Below are 15,098 nucleotides of genomic sequence, written 5' to 3'. Positions count from 1 at the left end.
AAGACTGAGAAAATTGTACGTCTGCTGCTCAACAAGCAAGGAACCTAATGGCAAAGGACCCCAAAACAAGACTTAGGTACTCATCACCTTCTTCCCATCATTTTCTTCTGATGATGTCTGAGCCCAGTAGCAGAACACTGTGGAAGGGAAGCACTGCCCAAGGTAAGAGTGAGCTAGAAACAAATTAAACAAGTTGGACATGCACAGACACACAACAGCAGATACCAGACATTTTCCTGGGTCCCCAGGACAATTACAGAGGCAAGTTTTCTTCCCAGAGGCCACATCCATCCAGCAGAGATTCAGAAAGAGCAAATCAATCTGGCCAATTTGATTGTCTTCTGTAATAAGATGACTGACTAAATGAGGAAAGGATACCAGAGATTGTCTGCCTTGACGTTAACAAGCTTCTGCCACAGTCTCTCAAAGCCCAACAGGAACCTCACGGAGTTCAACACGGGCAAAGTCCTGCATCTGGGGTGGAATAACCCCAAACAGGCTTGCGGCCAGCTGGGCAGAAAACAGCTCTTCGCTGTCCCCCGGGACAGAGCGGTGCTGGGGGGCAGGCTGAACAGCAGTCAGCAGCGTGCAAAGGCAGCCAACTGCACACCTCGTGGACTGCCTTAGCAAAAGCAGAGCTGGCAGATCAAAGGAAGTGATTCTTCCCTTTTACTGGCCCTTGTGGGACCACATCTGAAGAATTCTGCCCAGTCTGGGGTTTGTCTGTGCCACACAGAGGTTAACATACGGAGTGAAGTCCAGCACAAGGCTACCAAGATGAACGGTGACTGGAGAACAGGGTATATGCAAAGAAAGGCTGAGATAATTGTGCTTGTGCAGCCTGAAAAAGGAAAGCTGCAGCTGCTGCTACCTGGTTGCAAGTTGTAGAGAAGGCAGAGACAGACTCAGAGATGCACGGGGGCAGGACACAAGCTGCCGCTCCAAATAGGTTCTTCAGATAAAATTTTCAACAATTTCATGGGTGTTCAGACTGTAGAACCTCCATCCTTGGAGATATTCAGCTCTCAACTGGAAAAGACCCCGAGCAACCTCACCTACGGTACTCTTGCTTTGAGCAGGGAGTAGGACCAAAAGACCTTTAGAGGCTCCTTCCAAGCGACGCGATCAACGAGCTCCCAGAAGAAGCAATCAAAAAAAAAGCCTACAAGATGACCCCAGGGCGGTAAACGCAATGAGACTCACCACTCCTCTTTGGCTTTAGAGAGAAAGCTTTGACAAATTAACGTAGATCAAGAAATAAGGGGAGGGAAGAAACCCCAAACGTTTACCACACTGAAAAACAGATTATCAGATTCACCTTGCTTACCAGAAACCTCACGCTGTGTACATAATGCCTTGCAAACTCAAGGTATACACAAAGCATGTGTGTGAAGGAGCGCCCAGGTTTGGTTTAATTGTGCATGTGAAAAAATGATGGAACCCTTCTGCCATACATCTCACCAGTTCTGGTCATCACCAGAGCGTAATTCAGTACGGACAGGGTCCTACACCTGGCTTGCAGAAACACAGCACCCTGACAGCAGCATCTTCCAATGGAAGTGAATAAATATTCCCAGTTCCTGGTGAGTACAGCCACCGCTTTGCACAACAACCCCTAACAATGTAAAATTAAACACCTGAAAGTCAATAAATTCAAGACAAAATTTAAAAAGCTCGTAAGACATTTTTAAAAAGTTATATTTTCTGAGCAGGTGGAATTGCTATTTTGAAAAAGGAAGTCACATTTCTACCAACTGCTCGCATGTTGCTGATGAATGAAGATGCATCAGAGAGGAAGAAAGCGCAAAGGTAAAACCCACAGCAAGAAATCCCGCTCTCAGCTCCTTTCCTGATCCTATACAACGCACCTGACCTCTTCTGTTTCTCGGGAGCTCTCTCTCCAGTTCAGAGTTTTGAAAGAAAGCATTGCTTAGCCTTTGACACCAACATGCTAAATTGCTTCAGCTTAAACTTCCAAACGTTCCTCCTCTACATCACTGAGAGCTCACTCTTAAAAAAATATTTTAAAATATTGCTAATGCATCCAAAACCACTCCATTACTGAAGCATCCATTACCTGAAGATATCTCTAGACCCTCCTGAAGAGCTTGTGAAACAGCCCTGCTGTATGATAAGATTCATAGCATATATTTATATTTTCTTCTCATGCAAGACAACTCTCTCCCTTCAAGCAAACTACAGTCAATAGACTCACATAATAAGGTTTGAACAACAACAACAGAAAGCCAAGGAGTCGCACAGAACGCTCGCAAACTCTTCAAGCGAGGTTTACAGAAGAGCCTGCAAGGTAAACAATTGTTCCTCCTGAATAGCAGCACATAATCCTGAGAGACACTGAAAAAGAACCAGGTTTGGCTAAAACAAAGGAGAGGACTGCTGTGCAGCAAGAGGAGTAAGTGGCGTACTGTTTTCCCAAGGAAGTGGCATGAGGACCAGTGTCTTGCTGGAGAAAGCTGCCCTGCCAAAAAAAATAGAAAGCAAGGCAGAAAGTAAGGATATCAAAAGGAAACGAAGATAAGGAGCATCACCTGCCAGCGACAGGATCTTTGACGCTACGCTGTCAGGAACTCATCTCTACATTTTCCAACGCTGCCTCGGTGTGCTGTTTGAAGAATCATTTCAGGAGCGATAAGCTTCCCCTACCTGCCCGCCCCCTCCAAATTCCCAGGGACAGCTCCTCAGTTAACAACTAATTTACTCTTCAGAGGGCATGACAGATGATGGACAACTCAAAACTCCCGTGCTATTCTTGCGGGGAGCCCTTCTCATTATATAAAAGCTCACTGGCCTAAAATTTGCCTCCAATTATAGCCTTTGACTAATGCTCAAACTCAGAATATTTTGAGCAGGACTCCTATAAATACACAAAGAGAGGCAAGTGCACAGAAATATGCTCTGCACACCGCAAAACTGTGCAGAGATCAGTTTCTCTTTGATACAGCAAGCAGTGAATTGCCAATTTAAAAGTAAGATAAGACATCATTTTATTTAATTTTCATTTTCACTATTTGGGTGCTCGATGTCATGCTAACAAGATGCAAAAAGCAACAGCAGTCAACCAAGAAACAAAAATATTACCCCCCAGCATGTTTTATCTTCAATTAAAATTTTAATAGGAGGCTGCAAGGTCATTGCCTTCTTCTAAGTTCCCGCTCCTAGCGGCTGCAACTGCACTGCTAGGTCAGCAGCGTTTGGAAAGCTCAACTAAAAATATGGAAATTACAGCCTAAGACCAACCGTAACACCAGGTATTATCTGGCAATGCCAAACCACATCAGCTCACGGGGAGGAACATACAAACGGGCAGCGGTGCTACTCAGAGGATGCTCCAACTTTACACGTCCTCAGAGTATCTGGGGACAGGGATGTCCTTCCAATGGTGTTGCAGAACACACTAAGTAGGTGTTCTTGCTTTGTCTGGGCACCCTTTCTGAGCAAGCCAGAAAGAAAGGCGTAGCAGTAGAGGTCTGACACCTGATAAACCTCCACAGACTGAAGGGCAAGAACAGGGAAATCCTTTTACAGTTGCCCGAGGGGAAAAAATAATTAAAAAAAAAAAAAAAAAAAAAAAAAGAGCTAAGAACTTCTCCCTTCCTTTTCCTCTCTATCAGTTGGTGGCTTCCTCTCTTCACATCTCTTCCCCAGGGACACCACCTGCACGAGCCTCCCAGCGGCTTCCTGAGCAACGTATCTGCTAGGCACGTGGCTCTGCAGCACGTGCCTAGCAGAGCGTCCTGTTCTACAATTTTCATTGTGCACCTGCAGGTGGAGGCAAACACAGAGAGAGCCCGGGCAGAGCAAAGCCAAAGAACCACGCCTTGCCTTCCCGAAAGATGGGGTGAGGCACAGCGTTTATTCTGCTGCCTCGGATTCATCAGGCCTGTCCTACCCGGTACCAAGCCGTACACCAACGTGGCAGAGACATCGTTCAGCTCCGAGCAAGAAACGATGTTGCTTATTCCAGACTTGCCATCAGGTGGACTCCATCCTTTGCAGCCTGTGCTGTGCCCTGCCCGCCCTTCCCCTCAGCTCCTGGGTCTCTCACAGCATTTCAACCCTCCATGTCTTTTATATCGTTTTCTGCACTTCCATTACCAAAAAGTCTTTCCTCCTCCCAGCTTACTCTCCTCCAGCTAACCACAGCCCTTCCTTCCCTCCCCCTCGGGGAAGGCAGCGCCCTCCTCCCACCCCGAGGAACTCCTGTTACGCTTTCCCAACACCCGAAAGCAGTAACAATAAACCAGATTCCTTTTCCTGGTCACCAACCGCTGTGCTAATACCCTAATGTTGATTCTTCTCCTTGCCTTTACTTCCCCTCTTCAGAGATCAGATTTCATCACCTTCCAGCGCCTATCTGCTTTGAAGATTCGGAAGCATAAAGCCGAGGCAGGGAGGGTCAGTATGCACCACTGCAAACCCTTCTGGCGTGCAGAGCTCTGGAAACAAAGGCAATCTGTACGAAAAATAAAGGAGAACTTCCTTCCCTCAGAGGCAGGCCGTGCAGAAGAAGAAATGTGCTTATCCAGAAGTTTGGAACCTTAATTATTTTTCAACTTCATTGCTAAACAAGCCCAGCTTAGTAAGCTGTTTTCGCGGCTGTATATCATTGCCCTCTGTTCTAGGCACCACCGATGTAACACCAAGAAGCTCGCGTCCCCAAAACACACCAACTGCAACGCTCCAGGAGGCTCTGCTAGCCCGCACATCCTTTGGAGGCAGAGCAGGGCTCTCCCAAACCTCACCAGACGAAACCACAGTCATGTTGTGGGTCACAACTACTCACAGCGGTTGGGAAGGCAAAAGAAAAGTTACCAGAAGTTGGAAGTCGATGTAGTACACACCACCAGGTCCCCTAAATGCCACAAGAAAACAAGCACCGCACTCTGCAAACGGGTTTGTCAGCTATCTGAAAGAACAAGGATCCTCTCACGTTCCCAGCCTGCTCGGGACAGCTCTTACCAAACCTCCTGAAAGGAGTGATTCATTGTCTTGATCCAAGGACGTAACCGGGCACCTTACAACACAGGGGCACGGCCGATGTGACGCTGAAGAACTACACAGGTAGCATTGCACACGAATATATTAAAAAAACAACCCTGGCCTGTTTTATTTTTCAAGTGTTATGTGTATAGATCTTTCTAATCTCATTAGAAATGGGTTTGAACGATCCATACGCAGAGAAACAGCACCTAAAATATGGGGAAGTTTCAGATCTTCGCCGCGATCCATTTCTTAAGTTGACGTGCCCATAATCTAACTGACGCGTATTAGATTTGCATGGACCCGCTGTACCATGAAGAAAGAAAAACGCTTTCATTAATTCCTGTCCAATTTTTCAAACTTGTGCTTGCCCGCTTAAATGCCAAGTTTAAAAACAAACAGCACGCACTTCTTGCTTCTGCTCGCTGCGCTCGATACAAGGGTTACAATATTGATTTTGGAACAAGAGCAATGTTGCTCACGTGCTAACGCCCAGACCGGACCTGAAAATACGAGGTTCATCACTGTAGTCTCTCGTACAGTGAGCTAACACGCTATAAATAGCCATCTATATATAAACACCTCAAATGTGGTGGTTTTTTTTTTCAAGCCATACCAATGAGTATACTTACTCAGCAAGCTCTTCACATTTTAACCAAAGCTTTTGCAGGTAGCAGCGCATGTTTCAAAGGGATAACAAGCCCTGGTCCCTGCTCATTAAGCGCTTGGATTAATGCTTCTGGCCATTCATTCATTAGTGGATATATTGCTGGGTATTTCCCTTTGGATCCCCACGGCTCTATCTTCGCCTCTAATTATTCTCTTTTTTTTTTTTTTGGCTGATTTTACAGCTTTGTTCCAAGCAGATTGATTAAAGCGTGGTGGTGGATGTCTAAGAGCAAATCCCGCTGGACTCCTTCACCCCTGTGAGCCCCCTGCGGCTGCAGGAGGGGCTGGGGGCGCGGCAGGCGCAGGGTTTGGCCCAGCACAGGGCTGGCAGCGCAGGGCCCTGTGTCAGCGATAAGAAAACCGCCTTATCGCTGCAGCAGGCGTGCATTTAATGACTGCGCGCGTGTAAATCCGGTTGGTTGCGCGCCTAACGCCAAAAAAAAAATTAAAATAAAAGAGAAAAAGGAGGCAGAAGCTGACAACGTGAGGCATATTCCCTCAGGAACTTCTCCCAACTCCAGCCCCGAGCCCCTGAGGGGAAGGGAGAAGGGGGGGGGGGGGGGGGGGGGGGCCCGGCTCCAGCGCCCTCCCCTCGGCCAGGCCGCAGCCCGCGGGGCCTCCACGGGGCCGGGCCGCTCCCCGCTTCCCTCCCGGCTCCCTCCCAGCAGGTGCCGCCCGGGGTGGGCGAGGGGGCGAGGGGGTGCGAGGGGCAGGAGCCGCGGGCTCACCATGAGGAGGACGAGGCGGCCGGGCTGCGGCGGCGGCGGGAAGATGGCGGCTCTCATGGTCGGTAGACCAGGCGGCCGTGCGGGGCGCGCGGCGGCTCCCAGGCGCTCGGCGGCCGCGGCGGCTCCGCAACTTCCCCCGTCGCCAGGAAACGCCCGCGGCCGGCCCGGGGCCGCCGCCCGCCTGCCCGCCCGCCCCCGCCACTCGCTTCCGGCGCCGCGGCCTCACGGGAAATGTAGTCCCGGAGCCGGGGGCGGGAGGAGGAGGCGCGGAGGTGAGGAGCGGGGCGCCGCCGGCGGAGCGGGGCTCCCTGCGGGGGTGCGGCTACGCTGGTTGCGTAGCGGGAGGGCGCGCGTTGCGGCGGTTGCGCAGCGGGCGGGTGGGTGGGGGGACGGGGAAGGGGGGGGGTGCGTTTTGCGGCCCTCCTGGGGTGGGATTAGGGATGAGGGATTAGGGGTGGGATGAGGGATTAGGGGTGGGATGAGGGGTTTGGGGTGCCTCGCTGCGTCTCCGCCGAGCTCAGGAAGCCGCTCTGTGGTCCGAGCGGTGCTGGGAAGGGCTTTTTGGGTGCTTGCGGAGCGCCCGCTGCATCACATTGTGGGGGTGGGACCCCCGCACGCCCTGCCAGGCGTGGTGTCACGGGCTGGGTTACACCGAAAGTTCACCCTCTTGCAGTAAAAGCTCAGGTTTTGCATGCAGGGTTTGGTCAAACTGCTGGTGGGAAGCTGCTCCTGGCGTGCCTGGCATCGCCTGCATGTACACAAGGCGACGAGGAAGCGTGAGGAGGGAAACAGCACAGCCATATCAGAGGCAGCCCTCATGTCAGATTACGGCAAGGCAGGCCCCCTTCGGCCACGAGGAAAAGTTGGGCTCGGTCTCTGCGTGACCCTACAAAAACCATTTGGCCCCTCGGTTTCACACGATATATATATGTGTGTGTGTATACAACATGTATGCATATGTACACACATATATATCATATATCATATCATCATAGAATGGCCTGGGTTGAAAAGGGTATATAAAGATCATCTAATAAAGATCACCTTATAAAGATCATCTAGTTTCACCCCCCCTGCTCAGGGCAGGGTGGCCAGCCACTAGAGCAGGCTGCCCAGAGCCACATCCAGCCTGGCCTTGAATGCCTCCAGGGATGGGGCATCCACAGCAAGTTTAGCAACCCTGTGTTTTGCTGAACAGAACAATGCTGTCATCCCGATTATCTGTGTAACGCGACGTGCTATGAGCGTAGTTTGGTGTGAAATTTCATATAACTTCAAGTCCTCTTGCTGTTCCTATGACTGTCCCTGCATTTCTGATGTCCTGATACAGCTAATGCTTCTGTACATGTTAGGTGAAAAAGAGAAAGTGAATGATCTACTTGATTACGCTAATATAGTGTATGTTACGAATAATGCCAATTATATAACTTTTTATAAACATATCATGTAGTTATTTCCTGATTTTTTTTTTAATTGTTGTTTTTTATCCTGTACAAATACACACCTCATTTTGTTGTTAATGAGGATCTTTATCAAGCCAGATATCTTCATCTGGTAAATTCCATATACCAGTTCATCTGTTTGTCAAATACACCAGAAAAATATCTGAGGAAAGTTATATATGTTCCTTTTATAGCTCCTCTTAATATTTGAGGAAAATGAGTGAGGAAAAGTTTCACTTGGAATGAAATGTATGAATTGCATGTCCTCAACAGTCAAAACAGCAGATTTATTGAGGCACTAGAAAGGTTTGAAGACATGTTTTCTTTAAAATGAAAATAGTCATGCTTTGGGTCTCAAAGTATGTTTGGGCTTGTTTGGGTTTATGTAAGCTCTGTCCACCCTGCGTTGTTATATGTGCATCTGCACTTTTATTGACTTTCTTAAGCACCAAGTCAAGTGGAGCTTTTCTGTCATTTGTTGTGGTGTTTTATGGCACTTTGTCCTTCTTCCATGGCCTTAAAGCTGGAAATGTTCTTAACCTCCTGTCACATTAGACTCCCTTCTGTTGTCTGCTCCTAGAAGTTAATAAAGCCTCAAATTCATCAATGACTTTGTTTAGGAGAAAGATTGTGGAATCCCAGAATGGTTTGGGTTGAATGGACCCTAAAGCCCACCCAGTTCCAACCCCCTGCCATGGGCAGGGACACCTCCCACCGGACCAGGCTGCCCAAAGCCCCATCCAGCCTGGCCTTGAGCACCTCCAGGGATGGGGCATCCACAGCTTCTCTGGGCAGCCTGTACCAGTGCCCCACCACCCGCTGAGCGATCACCTAGTCGTGTGGTAAAATAAGCATGCAAAAAATGTTTGGTGGCTTTTCTGGAATGTAGAGAGGTTCACTGGTAAGGAAGGAAGCGTTTGTGACTTCAAGAGAGTTCATGACTTCAAGAGTCCAAACCTTGTCCTTGTCACATTCTGGTGAGGTTTGCAGTGGGAGAGGAGAGCTGCAGGACAGGAACACATTGTTACATAGGTTTCACATGACCAGAAATGGATCCAGAACTATTCATGAGGAAAAAGTTTCCTAAAGTTATAAGGAGCTCATCCTCATGCAAATAACTGTTGCACTCCCACAGCTGGTCAATTCAGGCAGGTACAAATGCCAGGCATGCTTGGCATTGGCAAGTAGATTGTTGGGTAAGGGACTAGGGAGATTCCTGAAATCATTTTGTAGGGGACAACAAAAGTTAGGTTTGGGGATATATATATGTGCGTTTTAAAGTCTGGAAAGCCTTTGGTGGAATGCATGTTTCTGTAGTTCTTTAATACCTGGTGGAGTTTGCTTTACATCTCAAGGGGAGTGGATATAGCAGAACTGGGAAAAGGCCCAAATAAAATAGTCATACATACAGAAAAGCTTCTGCCTGGGGAAGACCTAAATGAAGTACAACTCCTTCAGCTAAAGGAAGATACGATTGTGGAAGATGTACTAGAGACGTGTAAAATAATTACCCGTGGATAAAAACTGTTTATTTACTGTTCCTTCCAGTACAAAGGTCAGGGGTCTTCAAATGCCAAGAGCCAGCTCAAGGTAGATGAAGGAAAGCAGTTCATCCATACGGGGTTTGGTTGTGCTGCAGAACTCCTTTCCAGTGGGTGCTCCAAGTTTACATAAGCTTAAGAGGAGACTAGACGAGTTTATAGAAGAGACACTTGTTGAAGAAAATTAACAGAATTTGCTGAGTTCTAAATACACAAAAATCAAGTCCACTTCAGTAAGTGACTGAGCTAGAGATAATTATAGGCTGGGAGAATACTTAGAAGGGAAGGATGAAATCAGACATATATTAACACTAGTTTTTGGCATTGGCCAGTTTGAGACAGGATTTAGGACCAGGCTTTTGATCTGATTCATTGTGGCTTTGCTTACACATATTTTGCTGCTTCTGTTCAGGCTTGAAGCAGGCTTAGGATCTAGAAAGCTGGTCTGATTATTTTAGTTGTGCCGCTTGGTCAAATAAAAGATACTACTTCTGGTTATAAACCTTGTTGTGCGTATGTTCACAGACTGTTACAGCAGATGGCCACCAGATAGCAAGTACCAGACGATATCAAGTCGATACCTGATAAGAAACTTCGCTGGTTATTGAACCGAAGCGTGCATATCAGCACTCTGAGGAAGGGGCTGTTGAATTTGTAGATAAGCACTGTCCTATTTGCAGACGTTTGCAAAGCTTATTGACTGTATTTATGTCGAAGGCACCAAAACTGTAAAATATATATAGCCTCAATATAGGCTTTTTCTGTCTGAATTTTGACTAGGGGTAGATTTAATCCATGAAATATAAATGTGTTTGTTCTTTCCTGTCTTTTTAATGGGATGGTTTATTTTCTTCAGCATTGTTTGAGTCCTTTTAGCGTTATAGCAATTCAGTTGTATTTCTTTCTTTTTCCTAGAATTGAATTCTTACCAAAAAATGCTGGTGGTGCAGATCTGACCTATGATAATACCTTGAAAGAGTATGAATATTTCAGCAAACTGCCTCTTCAGTGGTTCCTCATTAGCATCTGAAGTGCATGCCGCTGCTGTTAATGGAGATAAGAGTACCCTCCAAAAGCTAATAGCAGGTAAATGTTTTCATTGTAGGTGCATTTTGATGACTGCTTGAGGACTGAGGCTTTTGGGTTTGGCTTATTGCTCTGATCCTTAAGATATGTTTTTGTTTTTTGCTTATACGTATTTCTAGAATAAATGTAGTTTTGAAAATAGGACTGATTTTTCTGACCACTTATTATTAACTGTTGCCTTTGATTGGCAACAGTTAATCAGAGTGAAAATCTTAGTGAAATAAAATAGAAAATTGGTAAGTGATACATCCAGAAGAGTTATTCAGGACTCCAATTTCAGAGAATTTAAAATTCTGGAGAAGTGCTCTGGGCTGAAATATTTTGGCTGCATATCCTTATTTTTTTTTTAGAATTATTGATTTTTTTTTTTTCTTGTAAAAAATTCATAAACTTGTTTTTCCAGATGATTTGTGTAGTTAATCGAGTCTTGTCACTGCTTAGAATTTTGGGACAAAATAAGTCCTGTTTGTTGCTTTGATGCTCATACACTAATGTTTCTTGAGAGAAATGAAAGTGAAGGAAAGAGTCTGGCCCTATGGAAGCTGAAGTTTAAAATTTCCTGTCCTTTAAAAAGCTCAAGATTTCACCTTCCCTCTCTGTCCAGAGGCTGGTAGGTCATTCCAGGTTACTAGTTTCCAAAAGCAGCGTATGTGCTGTGTTCCAAAAATTATCTTAGACACATTTGGAAGGCTGCCCTGATGAAGACTACGCTTACCAGCATTTCTGATTAAATACAATTCCAGCTGATACTGTAAAAGTTTTATTTGTTCAGCCTATATGAAAATGCCATTCCTGAAGCTTGGTGACTGTGAAATAGTAATAATGAAAAACCTTACTCTATATTTATGCCATTAACTGTCAGTTTTAATGGACTTGATGGTAATCACCTTAAACCAACAAACCAGTATTTGTGGAACATTTTATAAACAACAGCTGGGCAGTCGATATGCAGATGCTTCTAGAAATCTGTGGGATGCAACTACTTTAAATACATGTTTTTAAAAGTTCTCTGCCTGCACAGGGAGGGGAGAAGGTCTGAGCTTTAAAATCCTGGCTAACAATCAGAAGTGACAAGAAAGTTTGTGCTGACTTCAGTGTGTTTTTATTAACCTCACAGCCAAGTGACATGTTGAAAACACAGAGGAAGAAGTACTTTTGTATTGCTGGTATACCTCATCAACTATACTGCAAAACAGATGTTAGAACAGACATGGAAATCACTCTTCTTCTAAAGATGATCATGCAGTAACAAAATAAAAACACTTTGTGTTATTTGTACACGGGAGAAAAAGCTACGTGATCCCTGCAGGCTTTGCTCTAATGGCAGAACTTGGCTCTTGCGCTTTGTTATGTCTTGACAGGATATGACACAGACTTTTCTTGTCCTGTCTGGGCAAAAGCAAGAAGTATTGCCTAGCAGAAGAAGAATGCATCAGAGTAATATTTTTAGCTGTTCACCAGGCGCTGTTGAAAGTATAACTCAATGCCAGAAGTAAATTGAGCAATTGGCGTTATTCGCTGAACTTGATGACTGCACTTAGCAGCATCATATAATTCAGGACAGCACATCAGTGTCGTGTGCGGGTGCAGGATTGCTTAACAACATGATGCTAACACAGCTCGCCTTTGCGTCGGATTGTGCTGATAGCAGTACGTCCAGTAAGATGAAATCTTGCTTTCTCCTTCTTTTAGGGAGGGAATCGATTCACTGTTTTCCTCTGAGATTTCCCTTTTTGGTGGCTGACATAGGAGGGGCATGGAGTTGGATTAAACTCTCTCTTAGGAAAATAGCAGCCTCTCTCCTCTGTTTGATAGTTACTTCTTTTCCCACCTGCTGCAGCTTGATGCAGCCTGTGTGACTGTGTGCAAACATATACACTGTATTTTCCTATAATTCATAAATATGGACACATCTGCCCCCCTCACCAGTAACATGTAATTTTAAAGGAGCAGGTGTTTGAAATTGTACAGTGTACATTAGATACTATGTTCTGTTTGACATCCCGTAGCAATTAATGAACATAAATAGACAAAAGCAAAAGGTTAGAAGAAAAGTTAAGAGAAAGGGGATTTTGGTACAAAGTGTCCCTTTATATTAACCAGTCCTGATGCAGGACTTTTTAAGCAGCTTATAGGTTAAGTACCATAAAGCACTACATAAATGAAGTATTTAGTGTATAATCCATGTGCTAACTCTTTGTATTACGTGAGTTGACAAGTACTGAATCACATTGTTCTGGAATTGTATGATCTAAGGCTTTGGGGAATACTGACAGTATTTTCTGGTTGTTTTTTTGTTTGTTTGTTTTTCACAACACTGAACATGTCTTTAATTAACATTACCTCCAGTGCTTCAACCCATTTGTATCACTTTAATCGTAGACAAAAAGGGAGCAAGAGTTAATTTTCTGTTTGGAGGGTCATTTTTGCATTTAATGCTTTTATGTAGAGTTTAGGGAAGATGCATCTAATTCTTTAATTATTCATAAGAACACATAAATATGCATAATAGGCATTTATACTCAAAGGTCCATTCAGTCCAACTCCTTATTCTACAACCCTTATTATGTACCACTCAGATACAAATATTTTTTAAACATCTGCTGTGATGTTTTATTTTAAATGTTAATTATACATTCTCAGTTGCAACTATGCAGTTCAATGCTTCTGTTTGATTCTTCTCTCTCCTTCTCTTCCATATTCTGCAGTGGGGAAGCTTGAATAAACCTCAGGTCAGGTATTACAAAAGGCAAGATTCCTGCAGGATACAGGAGACGATCTGTCTTTTAAAAATACAACAGACTTCAGGTCCTCCTCCTGTCCTCTCTCACTCCTGCTATGGTATGAAGAACACAGAGAAATGCTGGTGTCTGATGTGACTGCTTGCATAGCCTGTGAGGAAGCAATGAGGTCTGAAAGTGGGAGTTACACTTCAGAGCTGGGTTGCTCAATCCCATGGTGTTCCTGACCCCTGTTGGCAACCAGATTGTGAAATGCGTAGTATGGGTGGGGTGGGCTGAAGGTGTTGATCATGAAGAGGGAGGGATGAAACAAACTTCATTAGGCAGGCATGTGGAAGAGGATTTCATTTTGACACAGCACGTTTTAATTACACCAACGTGTAAATATTTAGAAGGCTATCTGTGCTATCTTTTGGAGCTTAGCCAGTTTAGGACCTGCTGGTGATAGAGTAGCTCCTGGTCCTTGTCCTGTCTCCTACCCTGAGCGCAGAGAGGCCCCTTCAGTGAAAAACCCACAGGACTCTCACCATTCTAAGGGCCCTACAGAGGCTTGCAGGCAAAGAAAATAATAAAGAAGAAAACTGTTGCTGGCTGAAAATAGTTTGTTTACCTTAAAAAGCAGTCAAATCACTGGCATAAAGTTTTGAAAGTCTTGCTCATTTTTTGCTCAGACTGCGTGCAGTCATGGAAACCCTTTGTCATCAGCTACATCACCGTTTGCGAGCTGGAGGGGAAAATAGATGTCTGTTGCTCCATTTGAGCAGGGTTGCAGTTGAGCTTTACACCATTTTTGCTATTCTTATCTTCACCCGTTTCTTTTAGTCTCTACATTCTGTATGTCCTCTAACATTTTGTAACAGAAAGGCAACTTGGAATTGGAAACTTAACTGCTGAATTAAGAACAAGTGTCATGTGAGCAGAAGCCACGTACATATGTCTGACTGGGAGAAATGCAAGCTTTCATATTTCTTCCTAAAAATGTATGTGGTTGTGCAAGTCCCATCAACTGCAATATATTTAAGACACTGAGGCTCTGTTAACACTGAGCAGTGGAGTATAGTGATGTCTATATTGTCAGATTAAACTACTAATACTGGAAGAACTATACCCCATTAGCTAGAGGAACTGGCATGTTTGTTGGGATCAGTGCCATGCTAGCTTATAGTTTGAAACTCATTTTGTGTACGTTGCTGCACAGGGCTGCGTGGCAAAGGTATAAATTTGAAAAAAGCATTTATTGTTAGCTAAAATATTGAGATGTAAGACATCAAGAGTTTCACAATATATAAAGCTTATTTTTTTTTTTTTCTAATAGAGGAAAGAATTACCTTGAAACTGTAACTGTGCAATGAAATTGTCATACTTTGGAATGAAAGGCTACCAAAAATTTTTACAAGTCAAGGAAGATAAATAAATAAATAAATGAATATTGTATTCCCTTGTTTAACTCATGTTACATGTTGACTTATTTTCCTAATGAACATGATGTTAATTAAAAAAGCGATGTTCCTTTCTGTGTACTGCTTTCTAATGCACTTAGTAAAGAGTACAACATTTTGAGCAGAAGTAAAGAGTTATGGGCTTCAGAAATGAAATTGAGGTAACAGTTAAATGAATATTTAAATACAAGTGCTTTTTTCTCAAAGTTTTGATTAAAAATTAGAATTTAAAGGCAGTATCAACTGTGTATGTAGTATTAGCAAAATTACATTGCCTATTTATTTTTTCATGTCAAAATGTAGTTATATATAATAGAACGTAAATAATGATCAAAGCCCTTTCAATTTAGCTTTTAACTCACCTTTAGCAACGTTAGAAACTATATTTTTGAAAGTCTTAAAATCACTTTTAAATATGCCACCATAAAATTAAACTTCTTTAATGTCTTCT

General features: G+C 44.3%; 2 protein-coding genes across 2 annotated transcripts in view; one reads left to right on the top strand and one right to left on the bottom strand.

Annotated features, from left to right (window-relative positions):
- ERP44 (endoplasmic reticulum protein 44) overlaps positions 1-6,546 on the bottom strand; it is a 45,392-nt gene extending 38,846 nt beyond the window's left edge. The window contains exon 1 of the mRNA XM_032180734.1: positions 6,399-6,546. Within this exon, the coding sequence (XP_032036625.1) occupies positions 6,399-6,455 (57 nt within the window). The 5' untranslated portion in view covers positions 6,456-6,546. The remainder of the gene's footprint in view (positions 1-6,398) is intronic.
- Positions 6,547-6,651: 105 nt separating this feature from the next.
- INVS (inversin) overlaps positions 6,652-15,098 on the top strand; it is an 87,321-nt gene continuing 78,874 nt past the window's right edge. The window contains exons 1-2 of the mRNA XM_032181385.1: positions 6,652-6,670; positions 10,297-10,467. Of these exons, the coding sequence (XP_032037276.1) occupies positions 10,362-10,467 (106 nt within the window). The 5' untranslated portion in view covers positions 6,652-6,670; positions 10,297-10,361. The remainder of the gene's footprint in view (positions 6,671-10,296; positions 10,468-15,098) is intronic.

This window comes from Aythya fuligula, chromosome 2 (assembly GCF_009819795.1).
Source record: "Aythya fuligula isolate bAytFul2 chromosome 2, bAytFul2.pri, whole genome shotgun sequence".
In the NCBI taxonomy this organism is placed as follows: domain Eukaryota; kingdom Metazoa; phylum Chordata; class Aves; order Anseriformes; family Anatidae; genus Aythya; species Aythya fuligula.
The sequence above is the reverse complement of the archived record's forward strand: the minus strand, read 5'-3'. Positions and strand labels throughout refer to the sequence as shown.